Consider the following 17339-nt stretch of genomic DNA (forward strand, 5'->3'; position numbering starts at 1 on the left):
TCATAGCACCTGGGCTGGTGAATCGTTCTCTTTTAGGACAACATCGTCTTCACGTCGTGCACGACTTCAATCTTTGTCAGGCGATGAGAGATTCGGTGTACATCTCCCCGACTGAGTAAATATTAAAAAGCCTGTTTCATATCATCCACATTACCTCTATCGCCCTTCAAGAATGGCGACTTTCATAACGTGTACTTTCATACTACATTATCTCACGGGTTTTTAATTAGTTGGACCTCCGCCATATAACCAGGATAATATTCAGTGCGACAGTACAACAAACAGACATTTGAAAATCGTTAATTAAAATCATAAGACTATAACTTAAAAAATACCATCTCTTCCAACTTTGAAAATGTTAATGCATTGTCCAAAAAACCTATCTGCAAAGAGTTTATAAATTACAAAATGAAAACATCGTTCAACTAGTCGTTCAAGCTTCTTGAACACTTCAGAATGTTCTTTTCGTTATGCTCTTCGGCAACGGCTGACATTTGAAATCTGAGAGATGCCCTGGATGAAAGGGAAAAATACTGAGTATTCACTGGCGCCATCTTGCGTCTTCGGCACAAAAATAGTTGGACAAACTGAAATCTAAACCTCTTGGCGCTGAGAGAATAGACATAAAAATTAATAGCATGTGTCACATCACACAGAACAAATGCAAGTGTGTCTATTAGGTATTTAAGAGCCCCTTCCATACTATTTTGATTTGGTGTCCAATAGGGAGTCAGTATAAGCATCACACATCTCGGCGTTGTCAAAATCACTAAAGTGATAGCTGCTGTTACTAACATTATCGTTACTTGGCGATGGCGATCAGCACAGCTTTTACTCTTCTGGCTGCCATGGTTACTCTTTAGGTATTTCTGCGCTTTTCCCGATTTTATAATACCTCCAACGATCAAACAGTTAAACACAAGAAGCAGCACACACGGAATGATTGCATACACTGTTATGTTAATCCAGTACCACACGTGCATCATGAAATATTGATACTTTTCTGCTACATCACAGAACACCATCCCTGGTCCATCGTCTATAAACTGTATTGTCCAGAAGAGGTGTAGGAACAGCAAGCTCAAGGGCAGCGCCACAAGAAACACTGCAGTGAGAGACTTCTTAAACGTCCAGCTTTGGCCAACTTTGAACGGGAACCACACGGCCGCGAATCTCTCAACGGACATTGCGACAAGCAGCCAGTTGGCAAAGGTGATAAGAAAGTTTCCAAGGTATCCAAGAATTCTGCAGCCGGCGTTCTGGATATGCAGTCCATTATCGAGCATGACAAACAACAGAAGTTTATTGACGATTGCCAAATTATCCACAACAGCTAGAAGTGCTATGTATACGGTCAGCGATCTAGCAGGGGACATCTTGATGACTGTAACGATGGTTGCACAGTTACCAGGAAATCCCAAGGCGAAAATAACCCAGAGATAATACGTTTGGATGTCAAAGACGGCACTTTCCACTGCTCGCCAAGCAGAATTGTTCAAGACTTCAGTACTTCTGTTGGTTAGATTAACCGCCATCTTGACTTGAGACAGGAAATTGACTCCGAGTGTTCAACGGTTATCTGTGTATGCTGGGCTGAATGTCAAAACTTTACCTCGAGAAATAATCCTTCTTCGAAATGTTGATTTTGATCCTTGGAAGTTCATCTCTTGTATTGTTTTCTGAAAGTAGAGTAGATGTTTAATTGCACAGTCAATATCGATCTATTGTGTGTGACAATGACAGTGACGGCGTGGACTAAATGTCACATGATTTCGTTTTGTTGGTTCAAAGCCATGCTCGGCAATAATCAAGCTCTATGGCAGATGTCTGTAAGTAATCGAGTCTGAAACAGACAATAACGTGATCAACATCATGTTATTATTAGGATACGATGACAGGTGTCAAACAAGAAACCTAGTCTGTCGACCCGATAGTCGCCGTTTACGACAAGCATAAACAAGCTCGATTAAAAATGGTGTCGGTGGGGGTATTGCCATAAGCATCATCATAAACAGCGAAAACACTGCCTAGCATTTTCATAACTGTGTAGATCACCCCCAATGTCTGTGACTCTGACAACGTTCACTCTACCACTGGTACGACAACCTATCACAAACACAGGCATAGGCAATTCAAATGTTTATCTGACGAAGTTAGATAATTTCACCGGACATCATTTTGTCATTTATTCGTCTTTATGCTTGGATATAACTATGAAACAGAGAGACCGATATCACTGTTTTGTGAATAGTTATGTGACAGAGAATTGACATTTACTGAAAGATTTCTTCTTTGTCGTCCATCGTCATGCATTATTAAGAGCTGTAGGGCTACACATTATTTCCCACAAAAGGTCTCTGATACCTTTGTACAATGATAGACAATCGCAGAATCTCCCCCGAGCCAATGTGAAAACATACATATATTGACATTATTTCATGTTATAAATTGATACTGGACCTTACTGTTATCTATTAATTTTAATTAATTTACTGGCATGCATCTGTCATGCAACCAAACATTGCCAGTATATTGACTTGTGGCCATTTTACAGAATGAATTGTCTGTCTGCTGTCAGTTGTCCTATATCGCGGAATGGTTATTCTTGGTAGGATGCCTTTGAAGGTCAAGTTCAGCTTGCATGATTCGAAGAGTAAAGGTCACAACTTTTCAAAGTTGCATTTGCCTGATTATAATCACGCCATGTAAATAAATTGAAGCAAGGCTCATTAATTTCAAGGAACAAGGAACGACGATATTCCCTTGTTTAAATTTAAACATTTCCCAAATCCCACTGCAAACTGAGGATGTCATTACTTGCATCGCTAAAACATATATATTTTATGAATGATTTATAGGTTAAAAGCGTCCCGTTCCTGCTTAATGTGATGAACACGTGCACTCAGACAACTGCTTCTTCGTTACTAAAATGAATGCAGTTGTTGTGGTAATGGATATGCCCAAAGGAAGAAACTCTGGCATAACAGCATCATTAATATGATCTATTAGGAGTAGCAAATAGAAGGCGAGCAAAAGATATTTCTATTTCTAGTATACGATATTAATGATACGGAAACATACTCGACATATAATATTTATATATCTTTCTAGATTTCCCATGTGTTTTGCTGAATGTGTGTTTAATGCAACATCTGGTTTCGGTGTATATATAATGCACATGTATGAATAATGTCTTAGATATTAAACGATATGCTACACATGCATCTACAGTTACACATGGCTTATCGATATGGACCAGCTGGCAAAGGCAAATACAGTCAAAACAAGATTATACTGATAAGAATCCTGTTTTTCGACCTTGTGTCTCTGGAATAATGTAGAGTTACATATGCAGAAATTCAGTCCTTTTCGAGGACAGAGGATAAATTCAATGCATCCATGCAAAGCGAAAAACTGTACACTGTCCTTATATTACCCATTGTGAAGCATGTTGTCCTCAAAGTGCCCTTTGTATAAAATGTTGTCCTCATATTGCCCTTTGTCTGGCATGCTATCCTCACATTATCCTTTCTGTAACATGCTGTCCCCATATAGCCCTTTGTGTGACATGTTGTCCCCATATTGCCCTATGCGTAACATGATGTCCTCATAGTACCCTTTGTGTAACATATTGTCTTGACACTGACCTTGTGTAACGTGTCCTGGTAGTATACTTTGTGTCACATGCTGGCCTCATAGTAGTCTTTGTATAATATGGTGCCCTCATATTGCCCTTTGTGCATCATGTCCTCATAGTACCCTTTGTGTAACCTGTCCCCATATCGCCTTCTGCGTCACGTGCTGTCCTCATAGTGCCCTTGCTATAAATTATTGACTTCATATTGTCATTTAATCTTCTAGTATCAGACACTTTTATATTCTAGGATAATGGAACTGGAAGCATTGGGGATTGCGGCTATGCATATCTGTGGTGAATGCTAATAACCCTCCCTGTCATTGTACAAACGTGTGTAAGTAGTCGAGTAGCATTGCTTGCAATAAGATTCTGAGGGTATTGTAATGCTGTGGGTGAGCAATGACAACACGTGAAGATCCAGGTTATTTCTGACACCCGTAAAAAGCCACATTCCCGTGGTGGATGCTGGGTAACGCTAAGAGCTTGTCAAGATGCCTGTTGTGGACCCGGGTGAATATTTAGTTCACCAATCTGTTTGCCGTGGGTTGCGCCCGTTTTGGTGGAGGACGGAATCCTGGTGGTTGAGGGCAAGTGGTGCTTGGAACAGTGTTTCTCTGCCCAATACACCACTTAGGCCCTAAATTGGGCCCGGTTCAATCAATCGGCCGGTCATGCCATGTCCTTTGGCATGTATATTTTTTATGCTTATTTGCAAGAAACTATGTAAAGCGTCTATCAGATATATTTGTTTGTTCTTATATGCTTGAAAGAAAAAACACGTTTCAATTTTGTAACTAGCCTAGAGTGATATGCCCAGAAGGCGGTGGCTCATGGGCCAGTCTGGAAGAATAATTACTTTTTTGTTATTCTGTTCTATTATATTATTCCTATATCCTTGGTGCTGCACGTAGGATGTCCACTTGTTTATAGCGTTGCCCTTGTGGATGGGGAGCTGGGTTGATGAATCTGAATACATGTACATTCATCCTGTAACCCCCTTGAAAACGAAATGTTAACTTGAAACTGATCAAAGTACACCTGGTAGTTGTTGACCATATAAGCACGTAGACTACTGGCCAAGACTTTTAGTAACAGCATCTCCGGATAAAAAAAACAACACTTAGAGTCAACCTGTTTGCTGTTTCTAAAGCAGTGTTTGGTATCGCAGGAGATACTAAACTAATGCCAAACTGGATCGTTATTCACAGAATGTAGCAAACGACAAGAAGCATCTAACCTCCTGTCTATTGATACATTGGCTGGATTACCTGTTTCAGTGTAAATCCATCGGACCCTCAATTCTAGTAAAGGTATAGTCAGAGACAGAGATCATCTTTTAGCGGACATTTCTGAACTGGACATTGTGCTAGAAGTCAAAGATCAAGACGTCCCGTTCGTGAAGTGATTTACAAGACGTCAGAATTCAGAAGTGGTTACATATTTGTTCTCATTTGTATAATCATTGGCACCAAGATCAATAAAAGCTGGAAATTGGAATTTGGAATACAAGTTGAATTATATTTTCCCAAGCCGTTGGGCTGTTTACAATACCAAAAAAATGGTCATGGGATGAGTTCATGCTCACACTCAAAGACTTGTGCTCTCTCTGGGCAGTAATCACACGTCACAGAAGACTGCACAAACAACTTTAGAAAATGTGTTAACTGTTCAGGCATGCATTTCTCAAAAAAGATTGCCCGGTTTGGAAAAGGGAAATGGGAGTAAATAAAACAAAGCATAGTCAAGAGATCAGTTAAGCTCAAATCAAGAAATTTGTCCCATCTGTCTACCAAGGTGAAACCTTTGCTTCTGTTACCAGAAAACCATCTACGGACACAGTATCCATCGAATGTCAGACAGAGCTGACATGGACAACGTCGACCTATTCTGTAATTGTCCCAAATCAACAACTGTCAGTACGAGAAGAATCTGCTGCACAAACTGCTGACGTTTGACAAGGTACAGTGACACCCTCTCAATACATATCTTCTTCCCCAAAAAGGTCCAACATGTCAAGAAACACAACAAGACAAAATAACCTGCACAAGAACCTCATGTTAAACACATTGTGAACGCAAACCCCCGAAATAACTAGACTTAACCAAAGCGATCGACTCGCTAAGGCTTCGCATGATGAGATCCAACTATACAATATTTTTTTTTATCCCTTGAGGAGATAGATATGTCCGACCATCAAGGTAGACGAGGAGCAGATCTGTACATCCACCGCGGAAGAAATAATGTCTCCGTCTTTAATTCAGTGTTAGTCCAAGATCTTAATCAGCCAATATTCTACATTCAAGAAACCTATCTAAAGCAGGCGGACAATGTTGACCTACGTCATTTTCACTCATACCACTATTTTTTTGGTGAATCATCTATCCTGGCGAGGAATAATGTTAACCATAGTCAGGTCACACTAAAAACAAATCCCCAAGCTGTGGCAGTGCGACATATAAGTATACATTTACCCTGTGTTAATTGTATATTCCACAATGTTCTGCAATTCAGTCAGTGATCTACAAACTCTTTATGATCAAATACCTAAACCATGTTTGAAAAGGGGTGGTACTAATACATACACCAAAGGTAAATTGCTGAAGGATTTCATCTCAAATAATGAAACGTCCTTACAATGCATTTATAAGGACGGTTGAAAATATTTACATACTGCCTTAGGAACATATTCAGCTCTTGATTTATCAATTACTGATTCCACTCTATTGTATGAATTTCAGTGGTCAGTCCATGATGACCTCTGTGGAACTGACCTTTTCCCAACAATGTAAAAACCTGTCAATCCATCTGATGTTCCTCCATCAAGATGGAATTTCGGAAAGGCCACACGGCCTTTATATGAAATCCATCGGACCGTATTCTTAATGTTCCTTGTGCTATAAAAGGCTTCTCTCACACATTAAACACCATTGCTGATCAGTGTACCCAAACAGCCTCTACAAGTTCACACATAAAGAAACCATGGTTTAACACCGATTGCAAAAAGGCAGGGAAAAAAGCTGAAAATTATTTCCGTCAAATAATCCAAAATGCGACGTAAATTCAAGGAAAATCAACGCCAATCTTGGCAAAACTACGTATGTAATATCAATTCCCGTGCACCTATTTCTAAGGTATGGGATATGATCCAGAAAATCAAAGGTAAGGGGTCTCGATCTTGTAGTCACCATCTCAAAGATGGAAACCAGTTATCACATAATAAGAGAGATGTAGTCAATAAACTTGGCAAAACACTGACACAATATCCATGTACTTCCATTCCAAAACTATTAAAAACAGATCCACGATACTGCTACAGGAGCTGCTAACGTCCATTATCAACTGCTGAAGCATTTACCGGAATCATGGTGTGAATGTTTTTAGACCGTTTTGAATATATTTCATGACATCTGGATATCTTGAAAGTTTCCTTCTTCATGTCGTGATACTAAAGTTGCTCCCATGCATAAACCTGGACGTGATCATACCGATCCTTCGAACCATCGACCTGTTTCGCTTACCAGCTGCGTTTGGAAAATCATGGAGCCCAAGATTAATAATCAGTGTGTTTGGTACTTGGAAACCAATGACCTAATTACAGATATCCAATGTGGTTTCCGTAAATTCAAAATGACCGTTGATCACTTCCGTTTGGAATCATTTGTCAAAAAACGCTCTAATTATTAAACAACATGCAGTGTCTATCTTTTTCAATCTAGAACAAAAGCATATGACAGAGCCTGGAAGTATGGCATCTTAAAAGATTTACTTCACTTCAGATCACCTAAATTTATATCCTACTTTTTAAACGCCAGACAATTCCAAGTCCGAGTTGGTTCTACCGTGTCCGATCATTACGATCAAGGTCAGGATGTCCAACAGAGTACTATTTAGTTTGTCACCTTATTTAGTATCAAGATAAACAGTTTATCAATGGTTTTAACCAATTCTGTTGATGTTTGGGAGGAGTGATGTATGTCGCATTGGCTACACAAGATATACGCACGAACACATACTCAAATGCGGATCATCCGTTTTGTATCCCTTGTGATCCCTTGTGATGTTGCAAGCGTATATTGCTTGACTGTGTTGAGTATTCCATCACAAGGGACAATATTCAAATCACAAACTATAAACTTTAAGGTTATTTTTAACAATATCATTTAATTATTAAAATATTTGTCTTTTAACTGATTTGTAAATAGATACATATTTTATAATTGGAAGTTTAATTTAGTAACTCAAATTGTTAGTGGTTGTATCTTCAAAGGGGGTTAACGCACTAAAAAAATTATGTAATTATTACTTATTCTCGTCACGATATGACTGCAATGTTGCCGATGTGACTGTATATATTAACTAACTCACTCATCCAGGATATCCTTCACCAACCCATGATATTCGTAAGACGCGACGTTCGGATTTGCTGACGCATTCCATCGGATGCCAACTGCGTCAATCAGTGCTCACGTTGTTGTTCACTGGATTGTCTGTTTCAGACGTGATTTTTTGCAAACCGCCGTCATATGGCTGACATAGTGCTGCTGAATGCGCTCTTTATTCTTAAATAAGCACCAACCAAACAGATATTCGTGATGAAATGTGAAAGAAACGGGCTACCCAAGAAGTTCCTAATGTAACTCACTTTGTAATTGTGCACTGAAACCATAACGTTCACCACGCCAAAAATTCTTGAAATAACCAAGTACGAGTGGCTTAGTGGCCTGACGCGCTGCTATCTAGTCTGGTAATACGGTCCTGCTTGGCGTCTCTGGGATCGTAGGTTTGTATCCCATATTCGTGCGCAAGAGTGTGACTAATGCACAAGATTTAGCTGGTAGACTTGACTTTCAACTGTCTACAGCATATATGAATTTGAAGAAGATTCAGTCAGGAGCACAAGATGCAGCCAGACACGCAAGGCGAATGAACTGCAACTCTACGGACAGCCGGCGAGTTGAAGAAAAGCGTTGAGAACATATCAGAAATGAGATGATTAATAGATATCCTCAGATATGAACTGAAACCCTTAGACAGCGTTGTTGTCCCTCACTATCGATGAAATATGAACAAAAAGACACATGTTTAAACTGATGGAGGGCTCACGAAAGTCAAGACTGAGATAATGTTTTCATTTCTGATGAAAGTTCTGTTTGGCGTTTTCCGAACTGTGCTAAAATGTGGACGAAAGATACCGCCCACCTATTACTAACGCCCAAAGGCGCGATATCATCACGCGACGTGACGCCATTGTGTATATTCACTGGACATTTTAGAAGAAGGAACGACAAGTTGTCATCTCAAACGATCACCTCCTTCGAGCGGCCCGAAAATAGCTGAATTTTCCAGCATATTAACGACCAAAAACCACACTGTGACAGAAATTGGTTGTTAGACTAAAATGTTTAAGTTTTAGACAGGCCCAGATACAGCCCCATTGAGAATGTGTGGAGACTAATGATGGACAGAAGAAACCAAATAAGAGAGAATTATTGAGGTTTTGAAGAATGCGGTGGACGAATATTTGAAGACGCTGTCAAGAGATTTCTTACAAACTTTGAATGGTATTGTGCCTAGGCGCATTCAGTTGTGTATTACAGGGCAATGACGTCTTAAACTGTAAGAGTATCGCAACATATTCACTTCAGTAAATCGTCTATAGTTTATATACATATACTGGATACTTTCACAAACAACTTTCTCAAAGATTCCTGGGAATACTTTATGAGTGAGTGAGTTAGAAAGTTTCATTTTATGCCAGGTGTAGCAATATTTCATCAACATGACGGCGGGGGACATCATGAAATAGACTTCACGCATTGTGTGGAGAATAGAACCTCGATCTTCGCCTACACCAGCAAATATGCTTTAATCATGAGACTACCCCACCGCCTCAAACAATACAACAAGGAATCACGGGCGTTCAGCAACCATCTAGATATGAACTGAATTGATTTGAACTGAGTTCACAACTTCAGTATATCAGGACAAACACATTGACAATTTTCCATAACGTGTTCGGTGTTCACAAATGGCAGCTTAACCTAGACCTGATGGCACTTGAGATACGGCAACATCTTGCAGAAAGAATTTAAATGCCAACAAAGTTACAAAAATCAATTATTTAAAAAAATTTTAACACATTGCGGCTTAAGAACTTGACAATAACTTCTGTACACTGGGCTGCAGTTTAACTTTTGATGGCTTTGTGCACTGTAACGTCAATGGTCATGAAACACATCACATGAAATGACGAGTTCACGTTCATAATAAAATATTTCTTTTTTTAAATAGAAACCAAATACGGGTATATATATTTTTTTAATTTACTATTTCAGAATTAGAAATTATAGAAGCTCATACACTTTCGTTGTTTTTACTTACTACTTGAATAGGATCTTGAAGACGGTGCTTTACATTCATCATTCCCAGTTTTGTGTCTTCAAAGAGCTTCCAAGCATAAACCTACTTGACATCTCTCTACGCTTTGTTATTTCAAAGTTGTAGGTGCTGGAGAATCTCCAGTACAAGATGACACATTATTATAATTATTAATAATTCACATTCTTATCGTTATTATGATGAAATCTGGACCTTGGGGTTTACAAACAAATCATCGGTACATGCCAGAAAAAAACACCGTTACCTAAACTAACAGGAAAATGACACAAAAAAATTCATCTACATGTAATACGTATGAAAATCCTTACTCATGACCCAATAGCTAAAGCACCTACTTACCCTTCAATCTCCAAAACAATGAATACGTCCAACTGTCAAGCATCTTATCAATGGTACAGCATAGCTCGTGCAGTGTGTGTGACAACTGCCGGAGCGAAATGCAGCCGTTGGGTTATATGGCCTCAGCTTTACTTACTTTGTCAATAAGACCGGATCTCTCCGCGCTCAGAACCAGAGCTTGTTTCCCATTAGGCGGACCGTGTGACGAGTTGTATCATATCTTGTTTAAATGACGTATTCCAAGCAGTATATCATTAACTCGCGACGCTTCTTCGGAACGAACAAATTGCGTACTGGCGACAGAAAGGCGTGTTGTGTCATTCATACTGCCTGTTACAGAATTGTGAGCTAGATTTCACGACCATTTATATGAACTGTTGATCGGACACGGTCTTTTTTTGTTACAGTTTGATAATAAATCTAATCGGTAATAGATTTAACTTATTAGGGGACTGTGAGCACATAATTAACGATGTTTAAAGTGTTTAAATTTGATTTGACACAGGTGTAGCAGGCCATGTATTCCGTGGTTTCTTTCCCCGAGGGGAAAGGAGCCAAAGCCAGACTTTCCCCGGTGAAGGCCAGGTGATATAAGAACAAGGGTGCGAAAGAAGTAGAATTTTAAATTGAATCGAGGGTGGGAAAAGTTTGACCTAAGACAGACAAACTTTCCCCGGGGAAGGTTTAGCAAGGCGGGAGTTTGGCCTGTTAGAGGTGTAAAGAGTTTTGTTTAACATCCGTTTCACAAATATCTGTGTGTCGAAAAATCCCGAAGTGATGAATCGTTATGCTTTTGAGAACACGGTGAGCGAATCTGAGGTTGTGTCGTTCACAAAGTTCTATACGGCTCCTGGTAGTTAGTTGTCGGGCTCGTATCTTGAACACTGGGCAGTGTTACAGTAATATCACCAGTTATGCATGAGAAGTAAATACCCTTCCCGCAAAATAATTTGTATTATCCATTTTTAAAAGCTGCAGCTGCAGAAATATTGGCATAATCTGTTATCTACAATATAACAATGGCACAAACCAAATGCGATTTTTCTTTATTCAGCTATTCTCTCACGAGCGGCTTTTTCATCTGAACAGCGGTTTATAATGACTAATGATGAGCAGATGTCGCAGTACTGACAACAGATGGCGTTGTTGTTGTTGTATTACAGTTTCATATCGGCTAATCCATACAGCAGTGGTTTATTAACACCTTCCAGTTTTAGACTGCCATGAAACTTCATCAAACTCAGCAGCAATAAAAATGTGAATTATAATTTGTTATCTAAGTGAGTGAGTGAGTTAATATTTAACGTCACATCGGCAATATTTCAGCCATATCGTGACGAGAACATTTTGATGCTGAAACGAAATATGTATACATTACATAAACCTGTCGTTAGAGGACAGTAAAACAACTAGAATATCACAATTTGAATTAAAACTAGCGTGGAAAGTTATATGACTATTCGGACAATACAATGTAAAACAGGCAACAACAGAAAGTAGATCACCACACTAAGGACCATGGGGACAGTACCTTTGCTACCTGCATGGACCCTAGTTGGATTTATACCATCCCCTCAGTTGTAAGCAGTCTAGACATATCTAGCCAAAAATTAAGAATACACATATGCTACGATTAAGAACAGTGGACAGTTTAAATTTATTGTGAATGTTTTGGACTTACGTACCCTCTCAGGAGGACAATGATTTTACAATACTTCAACCCCCTTTGAGGATGCAGCCATTAAGAATTCAAGTTACTAATCTAAACTACCAATAATTAAAATACATCTATCTACACAACACACCATTCAAAACTCAACCAAAACATCAATTTCTTTAAAAAAAACAATAATTAAATGAGAACTACCGTTTGTAAAAAGGTCCTCAACGGTTTTGACATTGAAATATTTATCCCTTGCGATGGAGAACTCAACACGGTCAAGCAGAATATGCTTGACCGTGACTCTCTCATCACAAGGGATACAAAATGGAGGATCCTCACCTTTTAAAAGGTATGCATGAGTATATCTAGTATGGCCAATACGACATCGTCTTAAAATAACCTCTTCAAATCTGGACTGACAGTCCAATGCAAGTAGGTGTAACCAAGATGCGTTTCTATTTCATGTAATTTATTCATACCTACTTGGGTGTCCCACTTCTTCTGCATCAGATCACGTATATAAGTTCTAATGCTCGCCTTGTAATTGTTATCTAAGACAATCCTAGCCAGCTACAGGTTCGTAAATTATGAAGCGAGGACCATGCAATCCAGTGATAGATATTGTTACCGATTATGGACAAAGCTGACCATTAATTAAAATTACGTATATTCTTCGATTAAAAACCTGGTGGTATTAAATTTAATTTGTAGATCATAGTCGATGATAATAAGAGTACATTGTGGAAATGGAATTGAGTAATGGAACTTCTGGACCAGAATTCCAGATACTTAGGTTAAATTCTGACTCATTCAACGTACTATTTCCTATGAATCACGTTCTTTCTACATATTTTGTAAATAACTAATTATGATTAGATATTTATCAGTGCATAGCAAATGGGATGACCAATATGATGAAAATGTCTGCGGAGATTTGATTAAATAATTTATTTTTCATTAATATGTATATCTGGGACGAATAATTGATGGTACTGGATCGACACATAATACATGCATAACTGATTTTGACTATGGAATATTGTGTGTAAATGAGATACCTATACGTACAGGATCCTAAGCACTGGGACATGGCGAAATATATTTATCGTTCGTAAAGTTGCTGGTTGATATCTAGTGAAATACTCTTGTTCAAACAGTACCTTGCTGTGTATCTGCATGAATAAGTTGTGGTTGCGTTTTACATAATTCTATAGGGAATTATATCGGTTATGGTTGTGTTGTACAGAATTTTGAATGGAATTTTATATTCAGAGTTAGAGCTCAGAGAATATCATTCTCAAATATCTGCAGAAACTACAAAGCCGTCTCCACACCCAGAAGAAATCTCTTCCTGAAGGACAGTCGAAGGTACAGTTGTGACTATATCACGAGTTTGTATATATATCTGCAGTGTTACAGCTGGACCAGATAGTCCAGTGATGATACCAGGAGGCCGCCTAAAAGGAGAGCATATCCTGCCGCACAGGCGGAACCCGTCATAAACATATGATAAGTCAGTTGTTCATCTGAAATGATTCGGGAACCTATGATATAAGTCAAAAGGGGGTGTTGCAGAGGACATCGTTTTTCTTTCACTGATGCATCAAGTTTGTAACTTTCCACCACAACTTCTTAAAATTCCATTGCCGACAAGCGTCGGGCAATGACTGGAATAAATATAGCATATAAAGGGGTGAACACAGAAGAACATGAAACCTTTTCAAAACATCAAATTTAGAACATTGCCAGTCTCAGTTGCATTCAGAGTAAAACGCAGCTGTGTGTGATGAGTTTGTTGCAAGTCAGTCCATTTATCAAATGAGCCAAAATCCCAGCCAGACATTCAGGGCTGGTAAGTTAAAAATGTTACCAGCTTAAAATGGATTCAACCCGATCAGAATGTAAAGAACACTACTGCAAAATGTTATCAAAACTTTTGACCGCACCACCGGGTTGACTGGCTTTGAATTTAGACCGCCCGTCAGAAATCTAGCCCGTTTCTGGCGGTCAAACGGTCCTTATTTCATACACTGCTTGAAGGCAACTCACAACAATCAACCTTGCTCGATAAATTATTGAATGAGCACAAAGGAATCATGTAGCACATGACCAAGTGATTGCTGGCATGGGGATATCCATGGAAGAGTTTAAAGAGATGTTGACAGACAATGTTAGAATGTGGATTGATAGCACTGTGGATGGTTTGTGGCAAAATACATCGATCAACGGGGTAATGTTTTAGTGCAAGAATACTTTACCCTGGGGTACATATGTAATTGAGGAAAATACAGGGAGTTTAGTTTTACACCACCTTTATCAGTATCCCTGCAATATCTCGCTGGAGGACATCAAAAATCAAATCACTGTACACATTTGGGGAATCGAACCGGGTTTTCGGCTTAACGAATGAAGGTTTTACATGGGTTCAAAAGAAATAAAAACTTCAAGGTTGTTAATACGTAACTTCAGGAAAAATAGAGGAGAATCCTTCACTGATTATCTATAAAAATGTGTGTATCGTAACGTAAAGGAGTGAGTGGATGTTTATGGTATTACACCGCTTTCAGTAATATGCCATAAAAGGTCACTAAGTGTATGGCATTTTTTAAAAATTTATTTATGTATTGATTTATTTTTCTAATGACTGTGCTTGTCGTAAGAGGCGGCTAACGGGATCGGGTGGTCAGGCTCGCTGACTTGGTTGACACATGTCATCGGTTCCCAGTTGCACAGATCGATGCTCATGTTGTTGATCACTGGATTGTCTGGTCCAGACACGATTATTTAAATACCGCCACCATATTGCTGGAATATTGCGGAGTGCGGCGTAAAACTAAACTCACTGATTCATTCACTCACACCGGAACACACCAAAAATTGGCTTCTCGCACTGTACCCATGTGGGAAATCGAACCTGGTCTTCGACGTGACGAGCGAACGCCTTAATCACTATGCCATCCCACAACAAGAAAAAAACAGTGGGTGTTTAATAAGTGAAGAAAGCTACTGAACAACTCATGAAATACACATCTCAGTGAGATTGTCTCACTTAACGTAGTCAAATTAAATCGATGAAGTGACATTTAATCAAATTCCATTGATAGTGTGACCAGTATGGAAAACTAACAAAAGTACTGTTCTTTTTAACATACCTTCACTCAAATGTGTCAGAGGAATGTCATAAGCATACATGCATGGGCGTTTTTTTGTGCGTTCTCACATGCACATGTTTCATGCATGTTTCTGGCGACAAAATTGCATTTATAAATAATTATCATTTCTTTGTCCTGATGATACCCATGAGGGAGAACGTACACTCCGGCGCAGCGATGACTTAGCATAACATCACTGCCACAGGATAATTTGCATATCACGTGACCGGACTTATCTCTCGTTTGTAAACAGTCATTAATATGCTGGGACTCGCATAAAACAAGCGATTCGACGAGGTTTTCATAATGTTTTACACTGTTACGTAAATATTTTTCTACAACTGCGTCAGTAAGGTTTATATTTCAAACCGGCTGCATCGTTTGCTATCCATTAAGGATTCGATGACAGCACGTGGAGCCGTACAATCCATGTAAACAAAGGGTCGCTACGCAAATCGAAATAGTGTTACACGTTTTAAGGTATTTTCTCAGTGAAACTGAACCATTTTAACAAAGATGTTTAGTTAGATGTGTAGACTCATCAAAAGTAAAACACTCATGAAGTGTGTACATTATATTGACTGAACAGTGTGAGATGTGTAATATTTGAAACCCTGCCTGGATAAACACGAAGCTGACTGCTGAACGTTAAATTTTCAAACGAGGTGAACGGTGCATAAAACTTAAGTGACAACTTCTGGCAATAGATGCTTTTATGACATTATAATAGCATTATGATATTTCAAATGTCATGAAACGGACGCGCATTCCTTTCTCCCTTTCCATATTAATGTGCACAAACGGACGCAGCGCATTTTAATAAACCCCACAACACGCGTTGCAGGGGATATAAGGTCCACATTAACAACTTGGTAACGCAGCTACGATCTGATATTAGTATTAATGACCAGCACTATGTCATATTTATGGTTATGTCACTGACGTTTACTGGGAATGCAACTATAAGAAATTCGTGACGTCCTCAAATCTACGCTGAATTTGGGAACGTTTCATCGACTTTATCCATGAGCTCAGATTTGTTGCTATGTTAATTATGCATGATAATCAGAATTATGGTTATGACTGGGGAAACTAAATCTAAGTACTTAAAATTCCCATTTTCCTAAATTTCTATCGTCACAATGTCCATCTTTGTGCAGTTTGTAAATATTCCTGTGTGAGCCAAACAAGCCGATGATTGACATCATAAGAATCGATCTATGGAATCGGAATAAGATAGGTGTCACAAGTGAGGAAGGTTGCCGAACCGATCCCATTTGTTGATTCTTATGACGCGAATTGACTACGGAAGACCTATTCTAATCCATACCTTCGCGGGTATTTCCTTATTCAGTGAAACTTTACATCAAAGATCTTCATCTGTTTCATGTCTAAATCTTTGCATAAATCTTCTGAGCAGCCCACAAATACATATTCTTTTGATATCAGAACCTTCAATAGATTTTGCTTCAAGCACTGGGTTTTTTTTATGATCGTCCAACGAAATTTGTTAATTAATTAGCATTTAACTGTCTGTGGTTTCTGGCGTTCATGTATTTTAGGATCAGATATATTATCAGAACACCTGCCTTTAGGGCAGCTGAACACGTACCGACAGTCGTGACATTTCATATTGAGAGCAATCTTCCAGCTGTTCTTCTTTGATATTCCCATGCGATGTCAATACCATCAAGCAAGCACCATCTTGATGAACTGACAGGAGTTCGATTTTAATGAATGTCATATGACTCTTGGTGAAAACGTACTTGCTATATAATGACTACGACTACACCCAACGAGCGATATTACAGATGGAGGTTTGTTTTTTTATTGTCAACATATCCAACGATATAACGATGGTCTGTAAACAATCTTGACCAAACAGTTCTCGGTTTGACATCATGAACATTGTTTGCAGTTTGGGCACGATAAAATGCATCGACAGCAAGCGAGAACAGCCACCCAATCTCGTCAGTCGCCTCTTACGACAAGCATGGGCTTCTGGAGACCAATCCGAATGTTCACTGGACATCTGAACGGGAAACCAGTCGCCAGTATACAGTTACCCAAGGCGTAAATAACAGAAACATTTTCTTTGTGATTAAAATAGTGTTGATCCTGGTATGGCCGAGGGAGTTACACATAGGTC

At 39.0% G+C, this 17339-nt stretch overlaps 1 protein-coding gene across 1 annotated transcript; it reads right to left on the bottom strand.

The window, feature by feature from the left end:
* Positions 1 to 425: 425 nt before the first annotated feature.
* LOC137255475 (probable G-protein coupled receptor 139) lies at positions 426 to 1544 on the bottom strand. Its single transcript, XM_067792910.1, has one exon. The coding sequence runs from the start codon at positions 1533 to 1535 to the stop codon at positions 426 to 428; it is 1110 nt and encodes a 369-aa protein (XP_067649011.1). The 5' UTR covers positions 1536 to 1544.
* Between the last annotated feature and the right edge of the window lie 15795 nt (positions 1545 to 17339).

The sequence above is a fragment of the Haliotis asinina genome, chromosome 11 (genome assembly GCF_037392515.1).
Source record: "Haliotis asinina isolate JCU_RB_2024 chromosome 11, JCU_Hal_asi_v2, whole genome shotgun sequence".
Taxonomy (NCBI): Eukaryota; Metazoa; Mollusca; class Gastropoda; order Lepetellida; family Haliotidae; genus Haliotis; species Haliotis asinina.